Below are 17,233 nucleotides of genomic sequence, written 5' to 3'. Positions count from 1 at the left end.
AGTTACAGCAAAAGAACAGCTAACGATCCACACTGAAGTTGAAGTGTGGCCGGTGTTTCGGTATAAGGAGTGACTGTGTTAACTAGCGCCTGTCAAGACAGCCGAGTGAGGGTCTTAGCATTTCTTTACCACAAAATCAACGAATATACGTCTTATTTTTCTTGATACAAGGCTAAGCTAATAAGAGTTGCTGTGTGGTCTTTGCGTTTAAAACAGCCGCTCTAACAGCGTCAAGCACCTAAACGGTTGACTCAAGGTTGCCGATCAGCACGGTCACTCATCACACCACTACACCAACCGTCAGCTAGCAACCGTTATCGCTAGCTAACTGGCGTGGAGAAAAACTTGCTTTAATTCACTTAAAATATACACTGGAAAAAGTACCAGGATTAAATGACGTTAACATGTGAGTACAAACAATGTTCGCAGCATAAATTTGTCCGTTTAACATTTTAATTCTCCGGTAATACCAACCTTTTACAGAGCTTTAACTGGAGAACGGCGGTTCATCTTAAAACAAAGGCTGACCGATAGAGGTCGCTGTAGAGACAGTGGGTCAGTCCGGGGGGGAGAGGGAGTCTGCTGCTCTTTACTGTTGGTCATTTAACCCCTTAAATCAGTGTTACTCAACCCTGCTCAACCAAAGAGCCAAGTTGTTGAAAATTATCTTTGCAAGAGTCACAATGTAAGTGGTGAAAAGTGGGTGAAAGTGGCAATAAGAATAAAGTGAAACTGGATATATAGGGGAAATTGCTGCAAAAAAGTGGTCAAAAATGGGTGAATGGCAGTAAAATAGGCAGAAAATGACAAAAACTGGGTGAAAAGTGACAAAAAATGTGGCGAAAAGTGACAGAAATGGGTGAGACATGACAAAAATGACTTACAGGTGGCAATAATGGTAAGAAAGCAGCAAAAACTTGGCAAAAAATAAGTGAAAAGTGACTAAAATTGAAAAAAAGCAACGCAAAAGTGGGAGAAATGAGTGAAAAATATATAAAATTGGCAAAAAGTAGCAAAAGGTGGGGGAAAATGAGTTAAAAGTGACTAACATTGGCAAAAAGGTAGGGGGAAAAGAGTGAAAAGTGACTTAAATTGGAATAAAAGCAACACAAAAGTGTGAGAAATGAGTGAATAAAAATGGCAAAAAGCTGGGGGAAAATAAGTGAAAAGTGACTAAAATTGGCAAAAAGCAGCAAAAGGTGGGGGAAAATGAGTGAAAAGTGACTAAAATTGGCAAAAAGGTAGGAGGAAAAGAGTTGAAAATTGACTAAAATTGAAAAAAGCAACGCAAAAGTGGGAGAAATGAGTGAAAAAAAATGGCAAAAAGCTGGGGGAAAATGAGTGAAAAGTGACTAATACTGGCAAACAGTGGGGGAATATGTGTAAAAAGTGACTTAAATTGGCAAAAAGCAGCAAAAGGTGGGGGAAAATGAGTGAAAAGTGACTAAAATTGGCAAAAAGGTAGAGGGAAAAGAGTGAAAAGTGACTAAAATTGAAAAAAAGCAACAATAAGGTGGGAAGAAATGAGTGAAAAATACATAAAATTGGATAAAAGCAGCAAAAGGTTGGGGAAAATGAGTGAAAAGTGACTAACACTGGCAAACAGTTGGGGGAATATGTGTAAAAAGTGACTTAAATTTGCAAAAAGCAACAATAAGGTGGGAAGAAATGAGTGAAAAATACATAAAATGGGATAAAAGCAGCAAAAGGTTGGGGAAAATGAGTGAAAAGTGACTAACACTGGCAAACAGTTGGGGGAATATGTGTAAAAAGTGACTAAAATTGGCAAAAAAGCAGCAAAAGGTGTGAGAAAATGAGTGAAAAATAACTAAAACTCGTAAAAAAAAAAAAGAAGCAAAAGGTGGGGGAAATGAGCGAAAAGTGACCAAAAATTGGAAAAAAGACGCAAAAAGTAGAGCCACATGTTGAGGATCGCCGCTTTAGAGCAAACTGCATCATATTTGATCAGCATTATTGTGTAATTTTTTTCTAACCACTGTGATCAATCATTTCATTAAAAACCTTTAGTATAGTATAGTATAAATGATGAAAATGCCCTCTAGTGGATTATCAGTTGCAAAAAAAAAAGGCCCAATGTATCAAATGCGATACAAAAGAATTGACATTTTATGGCCATTTTTCTTTTTTTATTATCTCAGTAGAAGATAAAATAAACATCTCGGCTCCAAAAATGAGATTCTTTCTGACTATTGTTTTAGCTATCAGGCTTTAAAGGGTTAAGACTGGAGAAGTTGTTGGTAAACTACCTCAGGATTTACATCTTTCTCAGAAAAATTGTTATTATCAGGGATGGAAAGTAACTAATTACATTTACTCAATGTACTGCAATTGAAATTACAATAACTTGCAAGTACTTGCAGTTCCATGTGCAAGCACTGCACCTGGCCTCAGCTTCTGCCCAGAGACTGATCCCTAAAAACATTAAAGAAAATTATCAGCTGAAGAACCAAGAGCTCCATCATCTCTCCAAAACACAAATAAGAAGTACTGACAAAAAATCAAATCCAAACGCACTGACTGTTGGCAAGATTAAATAAAATACTTCAATAAATTATGAGAGTGTCTGTCTGGAGAACTACAAATGATACACCTAGCTGTGCATTTTGTTTCTGATTATTTTAACTTTATTTTAAAGGTTTATGGATTTATCATAAAATAATTAATTTACCTGAACAACCTGGTTGGAGATCTACACCACATTCCAAATTATTATGCAAATTTGATTTTAGTGTCATAAACATTCAAATTTTTGTTTTTCAATGAAACTCATGGATGGTGTTGTGTCTCTATGGATCACTGAAATCAATCTCAGACACCTGTGATCATTCGTTTGCCAGATGAGCCCAATTAAAGGAAAACTACTTAAGAAGGACGTTCACATTATTAAGCAGGCCACAGGTTTCAGCAATATGGGGAAGAAAAAGGATAAGGTATAAAAAAAATTAGGTATTTCAGGAAAAATTAATCATGATCATCGTACTGTAAAGAAATTAGTGTCTGATTCAGAGCACAGACGGGTTCCTGCAGATAAAGGCATAATGAGGAAGGTTTCTGACAGACTAATTCATCAGATTAAGAGAGCAGATGCTAAAGTACCATTACAAAGCAGCAAACAGGTATTTGAAGCTGCTGGTGCCTCTGGAGTCCCACCAACCTCAAGGTGTAGGATCCTCCAGAGGCTTGCAGTCGTGTATAAACCTACTATTCAGCCCCCCCTAACCAATGCTCACAAGCAGAAATGGTTGCAGTGGGCCCAGAAATACATGAAGACTCATTTTCAAACAGTCTTGTTGACTGATGAGTGCCGTGCAACCCTGGATGGTCCAGATGGAGGAGTAGTGGATGGTTGGTGGATGGCCACCATGTCCCAGCAAGGCTGTGACATCAGCAAGGAGGGGGCGGAGTAATGAGGAGAGAGCTGATAGGCCCCTTTAGGGTCCCCGAAGGTGTGAAAATGACCTCAGCAAAGTCTATAAAGTTTCTGACTGACCATTTTCTTCCATGGTACAAAAAGAAGAACAGTGCCTTCTGTAGCAAAATGATCTTCATGCATGACAATGCTCCATCTCATGCTGCAAAGAATCCCTCTGTGTCATTGGCTGCTATGGGCATAAAAGGAGAGAAACTCATGGTGTGGCCCCCATCCTCCCCTGACCTTTAACCCTGTTGAGAACCTTTGGAGCATCCTCAAGCTAAAGATCTATGAGGGTGGGAGGCAGTTCACATCAAAACAGCAGCTCTGGGAGGATATTCTGACATCCTGCAGAGAAATTCAAGCAGAAACTCTCCAAAAACTCACAAGTTCAATGGATGCAAGAATAGTGAAGGTGATATCAAAGAAGGGCTCCTATGTTAACATGGAGCTTGGCCTGTTAAGATGTTTTTGATTGAAATAGCTTTGATTTCAGTAAATATGACCTCCTAATGCTACACATTCAACAAATGACCATTTTAAGTTCTTTAAAACCTATAAAATATTTTAAAACTCCGTTGTGCATAATAATGTGGAAGGCAGTGTATTCTGTAGTTGTTCTTGCCACTGAGGAAAGATCATATTTTACCGTACAACTCCTCCGTATTTCCTCAGTACTAAAAGTACACTTTGAATTAAATCCTTTTACTCTTACTTGAAAAGATTTACAGACCAATACTTTTACTTGTACTTCAGTAAATTTTAACTTAAGTAACTGTACTTTACTTGAGTACAACAGTTGTGTAGTTTTCCACATCTGGTTAATGATTATTGAGGTAAGAGACATTAAAGGTGCCAGGATTTCAACACATCAGAATTAAAGCTATTTTTCATTCTGATATTTTGTTCATACAAAATAGCACATAAACAAAAACAAAAAGAGGAGTTATAAGTTAAGATGAGATCAACATTTTTGTGCCACAGAGTGCAAAATTCCTCTTAGGTTCTTCCCCCCATGCTGCAGCCATAGACAACCCACACATCACAACACAAAACTACACATGAAAAAACAAGTCAGTGAGTAGGCCTGTCAATAACAGAGCTGTAAACCTCTGTAAAACATCCTAACACATCTGTAGTGAAAACGTATCATTGTTTCCTTTGAAAGGTTAACTAAATGTACCCTAAATTAACAGGTTACTTACTGCCATTATTTGTGCAGAGCTAAAATTATTAATGTAAATATAAACAGTATAGAACAGGGATCACCAACAACGTTTGCACAAAAGGGCCAGATTTTTACTGGGCAGACATTGTGAGGGCCAGATTGTTAAATACACAAATAAGATCTATTTAAATGTTTTAGATTTCCTTATTATTATATTATTATATAATTAATTATATTATTTTTTAATGTTATTTTTGAGTTGAACTATTACTATTGTCATTAATATTATTATTACTATTTCCCTGAGCTTGTTTAATGGTGGAGGGTCACTGAATAAGGGCAAAAAAGGGGGAAAAAATAAAACAAAACAATGTAAAAGTAATATTAAACCACATTACACATGTTCATAATAGAATAGAGCTAAATGTAACATAACTATACAGAAAATACCGATAGTATGTATTGTAAAACCTTTGTTGTATATATGTGTATATTGCAAATGTACTTATCTTTGTATGAAACATGGACAATGTTACAAAATTAATAAATAATCTAGAATGAAATTGTACAATAAATGTATATGAACATATAAAAAACTGTGATTTATTACTATGGCTGTTGTTTTCTGAAATAATCACTGCTTTCAAAGACAGTAATGGAGATAATTTTTTTTCAATAAAAGTATAAATGTGGATCTAAGTATCAAGGAGGCAAAAAATAAATAAATAATGTTTTAAATTTCCTTTGGCGTGTGCCTTGTTTTTAACCATTAGCAGTGAATTCAGTCACTCTTGCCTTTACTGCAGCCAGCCACAAGGGGGCGATTGAGATATTTCAGCTACATATCTTAGAGCTGTCACGTTGTTCATCACTGGGTTTCAGTGTTCATTTCTGCAGCTTTTTTAAATTTCAGTCTTAGTTTTAGTCTTTAAATGAAATGCATTTTAGTTTTAGTCACATTTTAGCCATTTCTATCCTTTGAGTCTAGTCTAGTTTTAGTCCATAAAAGTCCTCTTATTTTAGTCTTAAGTTTTAGTCCAAGCATTTATTTTCTTGCCTAAATCTGGAACCAAATCATGGTAGTGGTTCCTGCTTTCTACAGCTGAGAGGCAGAATAGACACAGCTGCATTGTTTTTGACAGATTTGCCCACAGTGGAGAAAAATCACAGATTTTGAATGTCCAACGAAAGCTAAATTACATTTTACTCTAGTTTTAGTCAGTTTTGGTCATCACAGATCAGAGCATGTGAGAGGAGCGCGGAGCGGTTTTTTCAAAATAGCTGGACCGGCACCTTATCTCGCGCTCCATCCCGCTCCAGTTTCGCTCCGGTACCGCTCACTCCATGCGTCTGAAGCATGTCTCACCCAGAATGCATCTGCAATCTGTATTGGTTTCCGTGTTGGTTTCACTGCTCCTGCAGAGAGACAGCCACGTCCAGCACGTCAGACTGGGCTTTCCGCCGGAATGATCCGAGAGACTTCAGATGCCTGCACAGTGTTGATGTACTAATATTAACACCATCGTCTTTTTTAAAAACATCAGTATTTCCCAGTGACTGAAACCGAGAAGATGGTAATGGTAATGCGCTTCCGTGTTTTCGTTGAGTGAGCGGTGAGTGATGGGAGTGGAGCGGGTAGAGACTAGAGTGGAAGGTGGATCGATAATGACCGGGGCGGTGTGAAGCCCCTTTGAGCGGACGAGCGGCCGTAAGGAACAGCTCTGTGAGCGAGGAGCGGGAAATCTCATCGCTCCTCTCCGCTCACATGCTCCGTCACAGATCTCTGTCTGTTAGTCTTAGTCCAGTTTTTGTCATGACAAAAAGGCTGTCGACGAAATTAACACTGCTGGGTTTGAGTCAAACATGTCAAATACTGTCCATCAAGAATGGACTGATGGGTTTGTTTTTGGCCTGTATTTTTTATTTTTATTTTTTTATAGTGGCTGATGGAGGATTTTTGTAAAACAGTTGAAGCATCAACCAATCTAGAAACAGTGGTTTAATTTCCCTTAATCTGGGGTTCCTTCAATAGCTGTAGGGATTTTTGAAAATGAAAAGATATTGCAAATACCATAACATATTTTCCACACATTTTCTGAGTTTAATAATCCTCTGGGGTCAGAAAGGAAGCTGTGGCAGGCCTCCAGTTGATGATCAGCAGTTTAGAAGATTGTCTGTGGGTGATAACAAAACTGGGCTGGTGAGACAGGCAGCTCTGAGATTTCTATTTACTTTATTGTATGGATAGCAGTGTTTAGTTTTTATTATATGTGTTTAATTGTTTTTACTCATTAAACGCAGCAATGTGTTTCCTTTTTAAAAAAAAAAATAACATGAAATTGAAATGAATTTAATACAAAAAGATGGCAAACTGAACGGAGCCCCTTAAGGTACATGGAAGGAAAAAAAAATTAAAAAGGGGGAAAAAATAAAAATGATGATGGATTTTTAATTCTTTTACGAAATTTTTTGACGAAAATTCTGTTTTAAAAACTTCTCTTTTGTTCTCAGGTGTGATTATTATGTGTACCCACAGAAAGAAACTGGCCCACGTCTGTTAAAATCAGTGTTTCCAAATCAAAGCCACATGGAGTGATGTGTCGACGATGCGCTTTACCTCCGATCCCACAGGGGGCGACAAACGGCGTCCGCTGCATGCGTGCAGCAAACAATTGCAGAGGAGGAAGAAATTCGGATGTTTTGGAGGCAACAACTACAACATGCTAGTGCTAGTCATGAGCTGTACAGCAGTGGTTATTTTTCTACTTTAACTGAAACAGCTCAGCAGTAAGACTTTTTTATTCGACTGAATGGAGACTAAAGCGCCTGCTGTGCTGAACGCGGTTCCTCCTTACGGACATGTTATTACGAGTGAGAAATGGAGAAACTCTTCCCTCATACAGAGTTTAAAGGGTATTTAACTCACTGTTTGTTGTTTTGTTGGCTGATTAATCATTTTAGTTTAAGTTGTGAATACTTTACGTCCATACCAGTTTCACGTTCAAACTGAAATACATCAAATTAGGTTGTCAAAATGTCCCGTTCTCTCTGAAAACACCTGTCTAAAGGTGACAGAATCTCCATTGTGTTTATGATGAAGAGTACTGAAGCTTTAATTATTTACAGATGCATCTGAATATTGAATATCTTGAAAAAGTTCGTTTTTTCCTGTGGTTCTGAAGTGCCCTCTTAAGAGCCAAAACACACGCTAAAGTGCCCTCCTGGTTGGCAAAACACACCAAACTGCCCCCTTGGCTGGTTAAAACATGATAAACTGCCCCCTTGGCTGGTTAAAACATGATAAACTGCCCCCTTGGGTGGCAAAAAGGCGTGTTTAAGTACCCTCCTCACTGGCAAAACACACTAAACTGCCCTCTTGGATGAAGAAAAAACACAACTTCAGAAGACCATTAGGACCAAGAAATACTATGAAACGTTACTGTTGCAATGACTTTTATGTTGGGCCTTTTTTGATCTACATTGAGCCAGAACTATATCTCACAGAACCAGACTGGATTATCTGGTGCTAATATGGTGTTAAAATGCACTAGAGCACAGGAAATGGCATTTACTTCATTGAAAATGTTCTGGGGGAAGACCCTCAGACCCCCCTGGGATTTATTTATTTATTTATTTGTGTTCTTCACAGTCCAGCGTTGAATCTACACAGTTCTTGTGGATGCTGATCCTAACTACAAACTAACTTGAGTAGTTATCAGGTTAGAACAAAACTGCATAAACTATATCACTGTAGAAAATGTTGTTTTATCCCATATCTTGCCTGAAAAAACATGCTGATGTCTTTAAAATGTGATTTATTTTCTAGCCCTCTGCAGTCTGTATCCTGCAGAATGTGTTACAGGATATAGCGTTAAATAATGATGCATGCAAGGTAAAGGCAAAAATAAAAATAAATTTAAACATTGAATAAATAAGTGTGTAGGTTGGTTGAAAGAGAGACGATTTGAAAATGGAAAGAGAGATGCTGTTACTGATATCTGATGGGAGGGAGTTCTAGATACAGGGGGCAGCGCACCTAAAGGCTCTAGATCCTGTTGTGCACAGGTGAGCAGGTGGGACCGTGAGATGGAGGTTGAGGACCTTAGAGTGCAGGAGGGGTGCTGATGTGGGTGGGAGGTCAGAAAAGTATGGAGGGGGAGTGTTGTGCCAACTGTAAATAAAATGCAGTTCCTAACCAGCTTTACTTCTCCTGCAGGTGCAGGTGTGAAACTCCTCTTTGAGAACGAGCTCGGTGTTGCAGATTTTCACCTGCCAAACAAAAGCTGTATCCTGTACGTGTCTGAGTGCGACATCATAGCAGGAAACGGCTACAAGAGGAAACTGGTTCGCTACAGAAATGTGAGTCTGATGCACTGATAGAGCCGTAGTTTTTGTTAAGAGCCTTTCTGAACCGTACCTGTACCTTTTCACAGAGTAACAGCAGTTTCAAGGAGCTGGTTGTGGTGGAGAACACCAGACTCAGCGAGCAGTACTTCCCTGCCGTGCAGAAGTTTGTGGTGTTTGACCTCGGCCTGACTCTCCTGCCGGTGAGCGGGCAGACTGAGGCCTCACAGCTCATCGCTCAGATGGTGAGTGTGGAAGTGGGGAAGAAGGATGATGGGTGCCTTTGCTGAGTGGCTGCAGGAAAAGGACACAAACTTCACCTAAGCCAAAATAGAGGTTAAAATACCCGTCAAATCAGTGTTTCCTCAAACCTGGATTGAGTAGCCATATACAGTACAGGTATGCTTTGAGCTTAACGTGCAAGAAGGATTCAAGGCCAGTGAGGATTTTTTTATGACGGGGACATTAAATCAGATTTTTATGCCAAAAGGACCAGCTTTTATTTGACAAAAAGGTTTAGTTTTGCTGGAATACTTTCTGTAATGCTGCCAGATTCTAGAATAACAGTCTTTAGGTGGCAAAAACAAAAGGTGATATTTTTTGCTGGTTTTAAATTACTCATTGTAATTCCAAATCTTGTTTTAAACTACATTAATGTGCAAAATAAGGATCTGATTTAAAATTACGCTTAGACTGCGATATTAGCAGCCTCAACTGCTTCAGACAGGGTCCCATTAAAGTTTTGGGCTCCTATTCAGAGTTTGTACTAGAGTATAGGAGGTTTACCTCAACATAAAGGACACGTGGGATGGTAGTATTATTTTAAATGTGCATGTCTATTTTCATATGTAAAGGGAGCCTAAATGCTGCTTATGATCTGTCCTCAGGTTCATGGCGAGGGCAGAGACAACCCCTTCAGGAGGAAGACGTCATCTCGGCTGTTTGACCCGCTTGTCCTTACTCTGGTGCAGCAGGTCCCCGGGGTCGGCAGGGTCAAAGCTCTGGCGCTGCTGCAGCACTTCTCCAGCATCCATCAGCTCTGTAACGCCGCCCCCGCTGAGCTGGAGCACATTGTAGGCCACGCTGCAGCTCAGCAGATCCACAGCTTCTTCCACAAACCCTCTGGTGCTGGAAGCTGAGGGCTGTGCTGCAGTCTGTCTTTGACCAGGACACTTTGGCTTGTATGGACGCTTTGTCTTTGTTTAAAATAATATACTGCTAAAAATGTAATGTTACATTTTCTTTACGAGCCTTTAAACTTTAAGAATCATAAAATTAAAGTGCAATGATTTAAGGAGATTTCTGTCTGGACTAAGCTTCAGGATCAGCACGCTCACACAGAGACACTCTGCAAATGTGGCTAGAAAATGAGAGCACAGAAACTTATTAAGGTCTGTGTCCAAAACTGCATACTTTCACATTATTCATTCTAAATGGAAAGTAACATTAAGTATTCAGTGTAATAAGGAATTATTGTACATAACTACTGTGAGTGTGTCGTCCACATTTGCTGAAGTAGATGCTCAGGGGAGTTGAATGCCTGCTCAGTTTTAAAAAATAGAGGGAACATACTGAGCTCTGTGCCCACAAATGCATGCTCCTTGCAAATGTGGATCCACTGAAAAGAGAAATAAACAGGCTTTCCAACAGTGTAGTATTTATTGCCAAGAAGCATTGTTACAACAAAGAACACAAACTTCCTTACTTTTTGAGCTCAGTTGGTTTCATGAAATTTCTGCAGTTGTGACTGAACAAATAACAGGTTTGATTGATCTCTGTATTTACTTCCACTGATAATTCCTACAGCTCTTTTTTGTAGAATAAAAACTGAATGAGTAAATGTTTTGCAAGCACTACCCCATACTTCAAGAATCATCCACAGATAGAGCACACTTAAGTAATTTAGAAACATTTACAATATAAAAAATAAAGTTTTGGTCCAAGGACCCCTGAGGCACTCACCACCGTTAAACTGTATCAACCTCAGCTGTCCTGTCCAATAAGTATGAAAGCCCAATTCCACCACTTAAAAGATAATAAGAACTGGGAGAGTGTAGAGAAGATGAAGCTGAGTTGGAGAGATCTATGGAGTATGGAGGATAGGCAGATCAAATTCCTGCTAGGGTCTACCTATGACATCCTACCATCACCCCAGAACCTAAAGTGCTGGGTTGACGGGGACCCATCATGTCCTTTGTGCTCCGAGACAGCAACCTTGAGGCACATTTTGACAGGATGTAAGATCAGTCTGTCACAAGGGAGATATACATGGAGGCATGACAGGGTTTTGAAGGGTCTAGCAGCAGGAATTGAAAACAGAAGGCGACAGGTGAATGCAGGAAGTAATCAGGGAACGAGGACGGTTCAGTTTGTCAGAGATGGAGAGAAGGTTAAAGGAGGCGGGTTTTTATGTAAGCACCAGTTAAGCCAGTTAAAGGATGCTAAGGACTGAGAGATGCCGATAGATTTAGGAGGGAGACTCCTTGTGCCACATGAGATAGTTTGCACCAAAAATGAAGGTTTACGAAATCCCACCCTATTGCTAAGCTTGCTCTCTCTCTCTAATCTGTCTCATTTTTCCCTTGTTTTTTTTTTTTAACTCTTATTTATGTGTAATGTTGGTACTTTAATTGTTTCACTGTAATCATGAGTGGTGTTAAGGAAGGTAGTATCAGCATTGTCACTACCTGGAGCTTGCATGTACGGAGCCTGGGTCTGTTGAAGGTGGCATGCTGTTGAGGCTGTGTGGACCATGTGGTAAGATAGGTAGGATGATGTCTGTGTGTTGGAGGAGGGTGGCTCTGGGATGCTTGAGATCATTGTTCATCTCTCTGAAGGTGTTGTGGGACTAACTGGACGAAACACTGACAAAGGAGGGTTCCCACTTGACAACCCCTGTGAAGTGCAGGTTTCTTACTACCCATGGGTCTGCACGGTTGACTTGTGGAGGCAAATAGTAATGGATTAGGGATTTCTTCACCGAGTGCTGATCCTCTTTATAGGGCACAAGTATCTTGTGTTTTATTCAGATAATAAGGGGCATAGGTGGCCTGGTGGTTTGTGGCGGCCCCATGCGTGCAGTCGACACGGATTCAGGTCCAGCCTGTGGCACTTTCCTGCATGTTTCTCCCCAGTTTACTCGTCCCTGTTTCTGATTCTGTCCACTGTCCTCTATCAATGAGGGCAAAGAAAGACCTAAGGATAATTCTTAGAAAAAAAAAAAATACAATGAAAATTACAAATGTAAGTTAGGCATTTCTAAAAATAAAAAAAAGAGTTCTAAGTCATAATTATAAGAAAAAAAAAATCATAATTATGAGATGAAAAGACGAAATTATGAGATAAAAATTCACATTGTTTGGACAGCATGAGGATACAGAAATGTCTCAGGCAGTACTGCACATGCGCCAACACTATCTCATAATTTCAACTTTTTATCTCATTATTGTGACTTGCTATCTCATTGTTAGGACTTAGGATTCTCTCTTTCTCTTTTTTTTTTTTTTTTTAAAGAATTTTCTAACTTTGAAATTTTTCCTTTTTAAGTGATGGAATAGGCTTTCATAAATAAAGGTAAAAAAAAAACCCTCAAATAAACTCAGTCTTTAAGGAAATCCAACAAAAAAGCTCTTCTCTGATTTAGAATACCCATCATCAATAAATTTACATGTACTGTTTTTGTTCAGAAGACACAAGAAAGACTGGATGTACTACCAACAGTCATCAACAGGAGAGATGATCAGAGGAGCGGAGTTTTTACCACCATAACTATTATCAGGACTAAAGTACGGGTAAAGTTTCTGGGTGAAGGAGCAGCCAGTAAAGGAGTAGATCAGAGCTGCAGCATCAACATCATAAAAGGAGACCAGACCCTCCTCATAATCCACAAACACCCCCACCTTCTCAGGACCAGACTGAAGAGAGAGACGGATTCCTGGATCAGAACAAGCGCTGTACCGATTTTTGTCCCTTAAGATAATTCGCCAGTAACCATTCTTGGGATTTGCTCTGATGACTCCCTTCCTAATGACAGACTCTTCAGCCACTCCTAAATCCCAGTCAGTCTTCCCTTTAACCTGAACCTCGTAGTAAAACCTGCCTGAAGAGATACTTTGCTCTGCTAAGACAACAACACAAGTGTCAAATCTCTCTGGATTGTCTGGGAGATTATTCCTAACATTGCCATATTTGACTTGTTTCCCATCATCAGAGAGGATGAGATTGGGATATGCTGTATCAGGATCTAGTGTCACATCCACCTCATACTGCTGGACTCTCTTCAGCTCAGTCTCAAACAGCTTCTTCTTCTGTTCACTGATGGTCTCCTCCAGCTGCTTCACAGCTCTCACCACAGTCCCCGCATATGAAGGTGGATGGACTCTGACTTCAGTCCAGTCCTTGGTGGGTGGAGCAGCGTTCAGAGACGTGAAGTTCTGGAGGAGTTGGAGGTGGTCTTCAGAGCGTGAGAGCTGCTCCACCTCAGCACTTCTCTTCTCCAGCTCAGAGATTTCCTGTTCCAGCTCTCTGATGAAGCCTTCAGCCTGTTTCTCCGTCTCTCTCTGCTTCTCTTTGATGCTGTTGATGAGCTCAGCCTGGCGTCTCTCTACAGATTCTTTCAGAGCGCTGAAGACTCCAACACCTTCTGCTATCTCTCTGTCTGCGTTCTCATCACTGAGCTCCACTGAGTGTTTGAGCTCTTCAATCTTCACTCGTCTCTTCTGGATCATCTGCTGAATTTCAGCCTCTGTCTTCCCCAGCTCGGCCTTCTTTCCTTCATATTCTTCTCTCAGAGGAACAACATCATGAGTCTTGTGGTCTGAAATGGTGCACATCATGCAGACACACCTCTGGTCGTTCTTACAGAACAGCTCCAGCAGTTTGTCGTGCTTCTCACACATCCTGTCTTCCAGGTTCTCCACAGGGTCCATCAGCTGATGTCTCTTCAGACCTGACTTGGTCAGATGAGGCTCCAGGTGAGTCTCACAGTAAGAAGCCAGACACACCAGGCAGGACTTCAGGGCCTTCACTTTGGTTCCAGTGCAGACGTCACAGGGAACTTCTCCTGGTTTGGAAACTTGTCTCTCTGAGCTGCTGCTGGATTTCTGCTGAGCTGACTGTCTGAACTGAGCAGACATCTCCTTGATGAAGGTGTTGATCCTCAGCTTTGGTCTTCTTCTAAAAGTCTCTTTACAGTTGGGACACTGACAGGAGACATTACTATCCCAGTGTTCAGTGATGCAGTTTTGACAGAAGTTGTGTCCACATGGTATGGTGACAGGATCAGTGAAGACATCCAGACAGATGGAGCACAGGAACTGATCTTCAGTCAGCAGACAGCTGGCAGCAGACATCTCTACAACCTGAGGAATATTGAGAGATGGTCATGATCAATTTTATGTTAAACTGCTTGTTTAAAATTCTGATATTTTCTTCTGTTCAAATGCAAGTTTTAACTCCTTATTGAATTAAATGAAGTCAGAGGTGTGTTTGATGTTTATTTACAGTCAAACTAATGATATCACACACAGATCAGCCTAGATCCTCTAAGTGTAAAGAGGTGAGCCTGTCTGTAAACTTTCTCTATGAGCTGATTATTTAAAGGTGTCCCATATAAATGCTCACCACTCCAATGTTTGATCACGTACTGTAAAATAAATGACATCTCAAACTCACCACTGCTCCTCTGATATTTCAGCTCATTTTCTCTTTGAATGTTTTTTTTCCAAACATAATCACTGATTTCTTTCTGATAGATGAGAGGCTCACATGGCAGCAGAGTCAGATTTTTGGCTTAAACAGGTTTTATTCTGAAGTGGCTCATGCAGACTTCCTGCCGCTCCCACAGCACATTTTTGTTAATAGAAGTTTATTTTGGGATACACAGTAACGACTGACTGAGGTGGAAAGAGGAGAAAGGAGATGGAGAGAGAGAAATAGCACAGATTTTACCACCAGCTTTGATTCGGTGTTAACTGCACCACTTTTAGTGCCTGTAGCAGTCAGCGCTGGTCTTTGTGGATCAGGTTCAGTCTGTACTGAGGCTGATTTGCCTGTCAGAGGAACAAGTTTGCACTGAATGTTCAATATTCTTCTCACTACTCCTCATTTAAATACATGTACCCAGCCAAACCTGGGGCTGGCAAAATCATGGTCCATTGTAAAGTTAAACTGTGGTATATGCTCATCAAGGAAAGAAATATCTTTTCAATTCATTTGTGCAGTAAGTAGCCCTCTAAAATGTAAATTCTTTTGATAAAGATAGAATTAAAATATGTTAAAAATAGCTAAAATGGGTTAATAATGGCAAAAAATGGTGAAAAGGTGGTGAAATTGGATATTTTAAAAGTAGCAGATATGGGTTAAAAGTGCCAAAAATTAGATAAAAGTGGCAAAAAATAGCCAAAGAAATGGCAAAAATGGGTTAAAGTGGCAAAACAGGCATATAAAGAGGAAAAAGGGATTTAAAAACGGCTGAAAAGGGTGTTAAAAGTGCCAAAAATGGATGGAAATTGGGTAAAATGGGATGAAAAATGGATATAATTAGCTGAGGCAGGAATGGGAAGAAATATACCGGCAGAAATGGACATATTAAATTGTAAAATGTGGCTTAAAATGTGGAAAAGAGGGATTTACAGTGGCGATAATGCAACAACAGAGCCAACAATGTGTCAAGCTCTGGTTTGAATATGGCAAAAACAGGCAGAAAAAAAGTGGTGGAAAGGGTTTAAAAATTGAGGAAAAAAAGGATATAAAGTGGCAAAAATGTGTTAAAATTTGGCAAAATTGGTGTAAAGTAGCAAAAGTGTAATTTTAAAAATGTTCTTAGTTTTTTAAGGCATCTGGAGACCCCATCTCAGTGTCTCATGACCCCCAATGGGGTCCCGACCCCAACATTGAGAGCCCCTGCTGTAGGACACTGGGGTTGGTTGTAGCATTGCTTATTACATCTAAATGATAGGGCTGTGTTTTATCAGGTTATTATAAAAAATTTGGTCTGATGTCACTAAAAAACAACAACAAAAAAAAAACTAAATGGTTTAAAATTTATTAAACAATATTCACTGATGATTATTATAAAGATAGTTTTCACTTTTAATCTTATTTGGTGTCTCTAACAGAAAGAATGAGAAAAAGACACATTTATTTTTAACCTTAACAATCCCATTGATCACTATAGGGACAAACCAGAGTGTCTTTGACAGATAATAACTTTATGTTTATATCATTTACAAGTTTAAGATGGAGACACATTTCACTGTTAGACCCTATACTTCTCTCTAATTTAGCATTGATCACTGTCAGATTTATTGATCATGAGTAAAACACAGCAGAGTGAAAAAGTGGAACAGCCAACCCCGGTCTCCCCTACTCTCCACTTCCTCCTGAACTCTCACTGAGAGACTGTCTAAGCTAGGCTAGTTAGCTTGTAGTAAAACTGCTCTATCTGGTTTGTTCTCTTCATGGTGACTAAATAAAGCCTCTGCTTTCTACTAAACAAAGTCAATCAGTGAGATTTGTCACGTTCAAACTAGTTTCTAAGTTGGAGGAAAGAGCTGTAAAAGAGTGTAAAGTAGCTAAAGATGATCCTAGCTGTGTATTCAGTCTGATAAGAACTAGTCTGAGTTCAGTCTCTCTTCTTCAGCTTTGACTTGTGTTTAGTGCTGGACTTCAAACAACATTTAGTCTGAATAGTTAGTGTTGTTGTGTTTGTTAGTCAGTGTACTCACCAGTGTTTGTCTTCAGTTGAATTAGTCTTCAGAGAGAAACAGAGAGACGTCTCCTCTCCTGCAGCTCTGCCAACACTCTGACTAACTTTCACTTTCATTTCAGGAACAAACAGACGTTAAAGCTTCTCCTCTTTCACTGCTGCTCCTCCTCTCACTGTTGATCTGAAGGAGATTTGATTTCCTCTAAAAAATACACTGACTTAGCTCTGGAACAAGACAACAGTTTAGTTTGGTTGATTTTGTCTGAACTAAGACCTAGAGTCTATCTGTGTACGCCACTGACACCTACTGTATAAGGATGCAGTGTGTGTTGGTATAAACAGGATTATCTGAGACAGTTTGAAATCACCTCAAAGCTGATAAATAGCCTGGAATGTGAAAATGTTCTCACCTGTTTGTCAGAGATACTGGGGTCCAAAAACTGAGGTGGATAGTGGAGTTTGGAGGAAAGCTTTCCTGGAAAAATGTTGGATTTCCCTGATCTAAATCTGTGAATTTTTAGATGTTGTGGAAAGGAAAACTGGACAACAATATCTTTAAAACCATGTTATTGGACAGCAG

At 39.6% G+C, this 17,233-nt stretch overlaps 3 protein-coding genes across 4 annotated transcripts in view; 1 reads left to right on the top strand and 2 right to left on the bottom strand.

Moving 5' to 3' along the window:
• Positions 1-560, bottom strand: part of tdrd12 (tudor domain containing 12) — a 37,326-nt gene extending 36,766 nt beyond the window's left edge. Inside the window, exon 1 of one of the 2 annotated variants that reach the window (XM_041796191.1) lies at positions 475-560. The gene's annotated coding sequence lies outside the window, so the exon portion shown is untranslated. The remainder of the gene's footprint in view (positions 1-474) is intronic. The other variant, XM_041796192.1, reaches the window with a different exon arrangement.
• A 6,734-nt stretch (positions 561-7,294) lies between these two features.
• Positions 7,295-10,175, top strand: faap24 (FA core complex associated protein 24). The gene is made up of 4 exons (XM_041796277.1): positions 7,295-7,514; positions 8,818-8,960; positions 9,035-9,190; positions 9,833-10,175. The coding sequence occupies exons 1-4, from the start codon at positions 7,412-7,414 to the stop codon at positions 10,082-10,084; spliced, it is 654 nt and encodes a 217-aa protein (XP_041652211.1). The 5' UTR covers positions 7,295-7,411; the 3' UTR covers positions 10,085-10,175.
• A 69-nt stretch (positions 10,176-10,244) lies between these two features.
• Positions 10,245-16,754, bottom strand: LOC121515480 (zinc finger protein RFP-like). Its single transcript, XM_041796276.1, has 2 exons — positions 16,673-16,754; positions 10,245-14,305 (listed from the first exon to the last, which is right to left on the bottom strand). The coding sequence occupies exon 2, from the start codon at positions 14,294-14,296 to the stop codon at positions 12,656-12,658; it is 1,641 nt and encodes a 546-aa protein (XP_041652210.1). The 5' UTR covers positions 14,297-14,305; positions 16,673-16,754; the 3' UTR covers positions 10,245-12,655.
• Positions 16,755-17,233: the final 479 nt, after the last annotated feature.

The sequence above is a fragment of the Cheilinus undulatus genome, linkage group 9 (genome assembly GCF_018320785.1).
Source record: "Cheilinus undulatus linkage group 9, ASM1832078v1, whole genome shotgun sequence".
Classification (NCBI taxonomy): Eukaryota; Metazoa; Chordata; class Actinopteri; order Labriformes; family Labridae; genus Cheilinus; species Cheilinus undulatus.
This window is presented reverse-complemented; position numbering and strand designations above follow the sequence as displayed.

Excerpts from the sequence above, each read along its gene's own strand:
- faap24 (XM_041796277.1), top strand. The coding sequence starts at position 7,412 with ATGGAGACTAAAGCGCCTGCTGTGCTGAACGCGGTTCCTCCTTACGGA. Across the intron at positions 7,515-8,817 it reads CCTCATACAGAGTTTAAAGG|GTGCAGGTGTGAAACTCCTC; the intron begins GTATTTAACTCA and ends CTTCTCCTGCAG. Across the intron at positions 8,961-9,034 it reads AACTGGTTCGCTACAGAAAT|AGTAACAGCAGTTTCAAGGA; the intron begins GTGAGTCTGATG and ends ACCTTTTCACAG.
- LOC121515480 (XM_041796276.1), bottom strand. The coding sequence starts at position 14,296 with ATGTCTGCTGCCAGCTGTCTGCTGACTGAAGATCAGTTCCTGTGCTCC.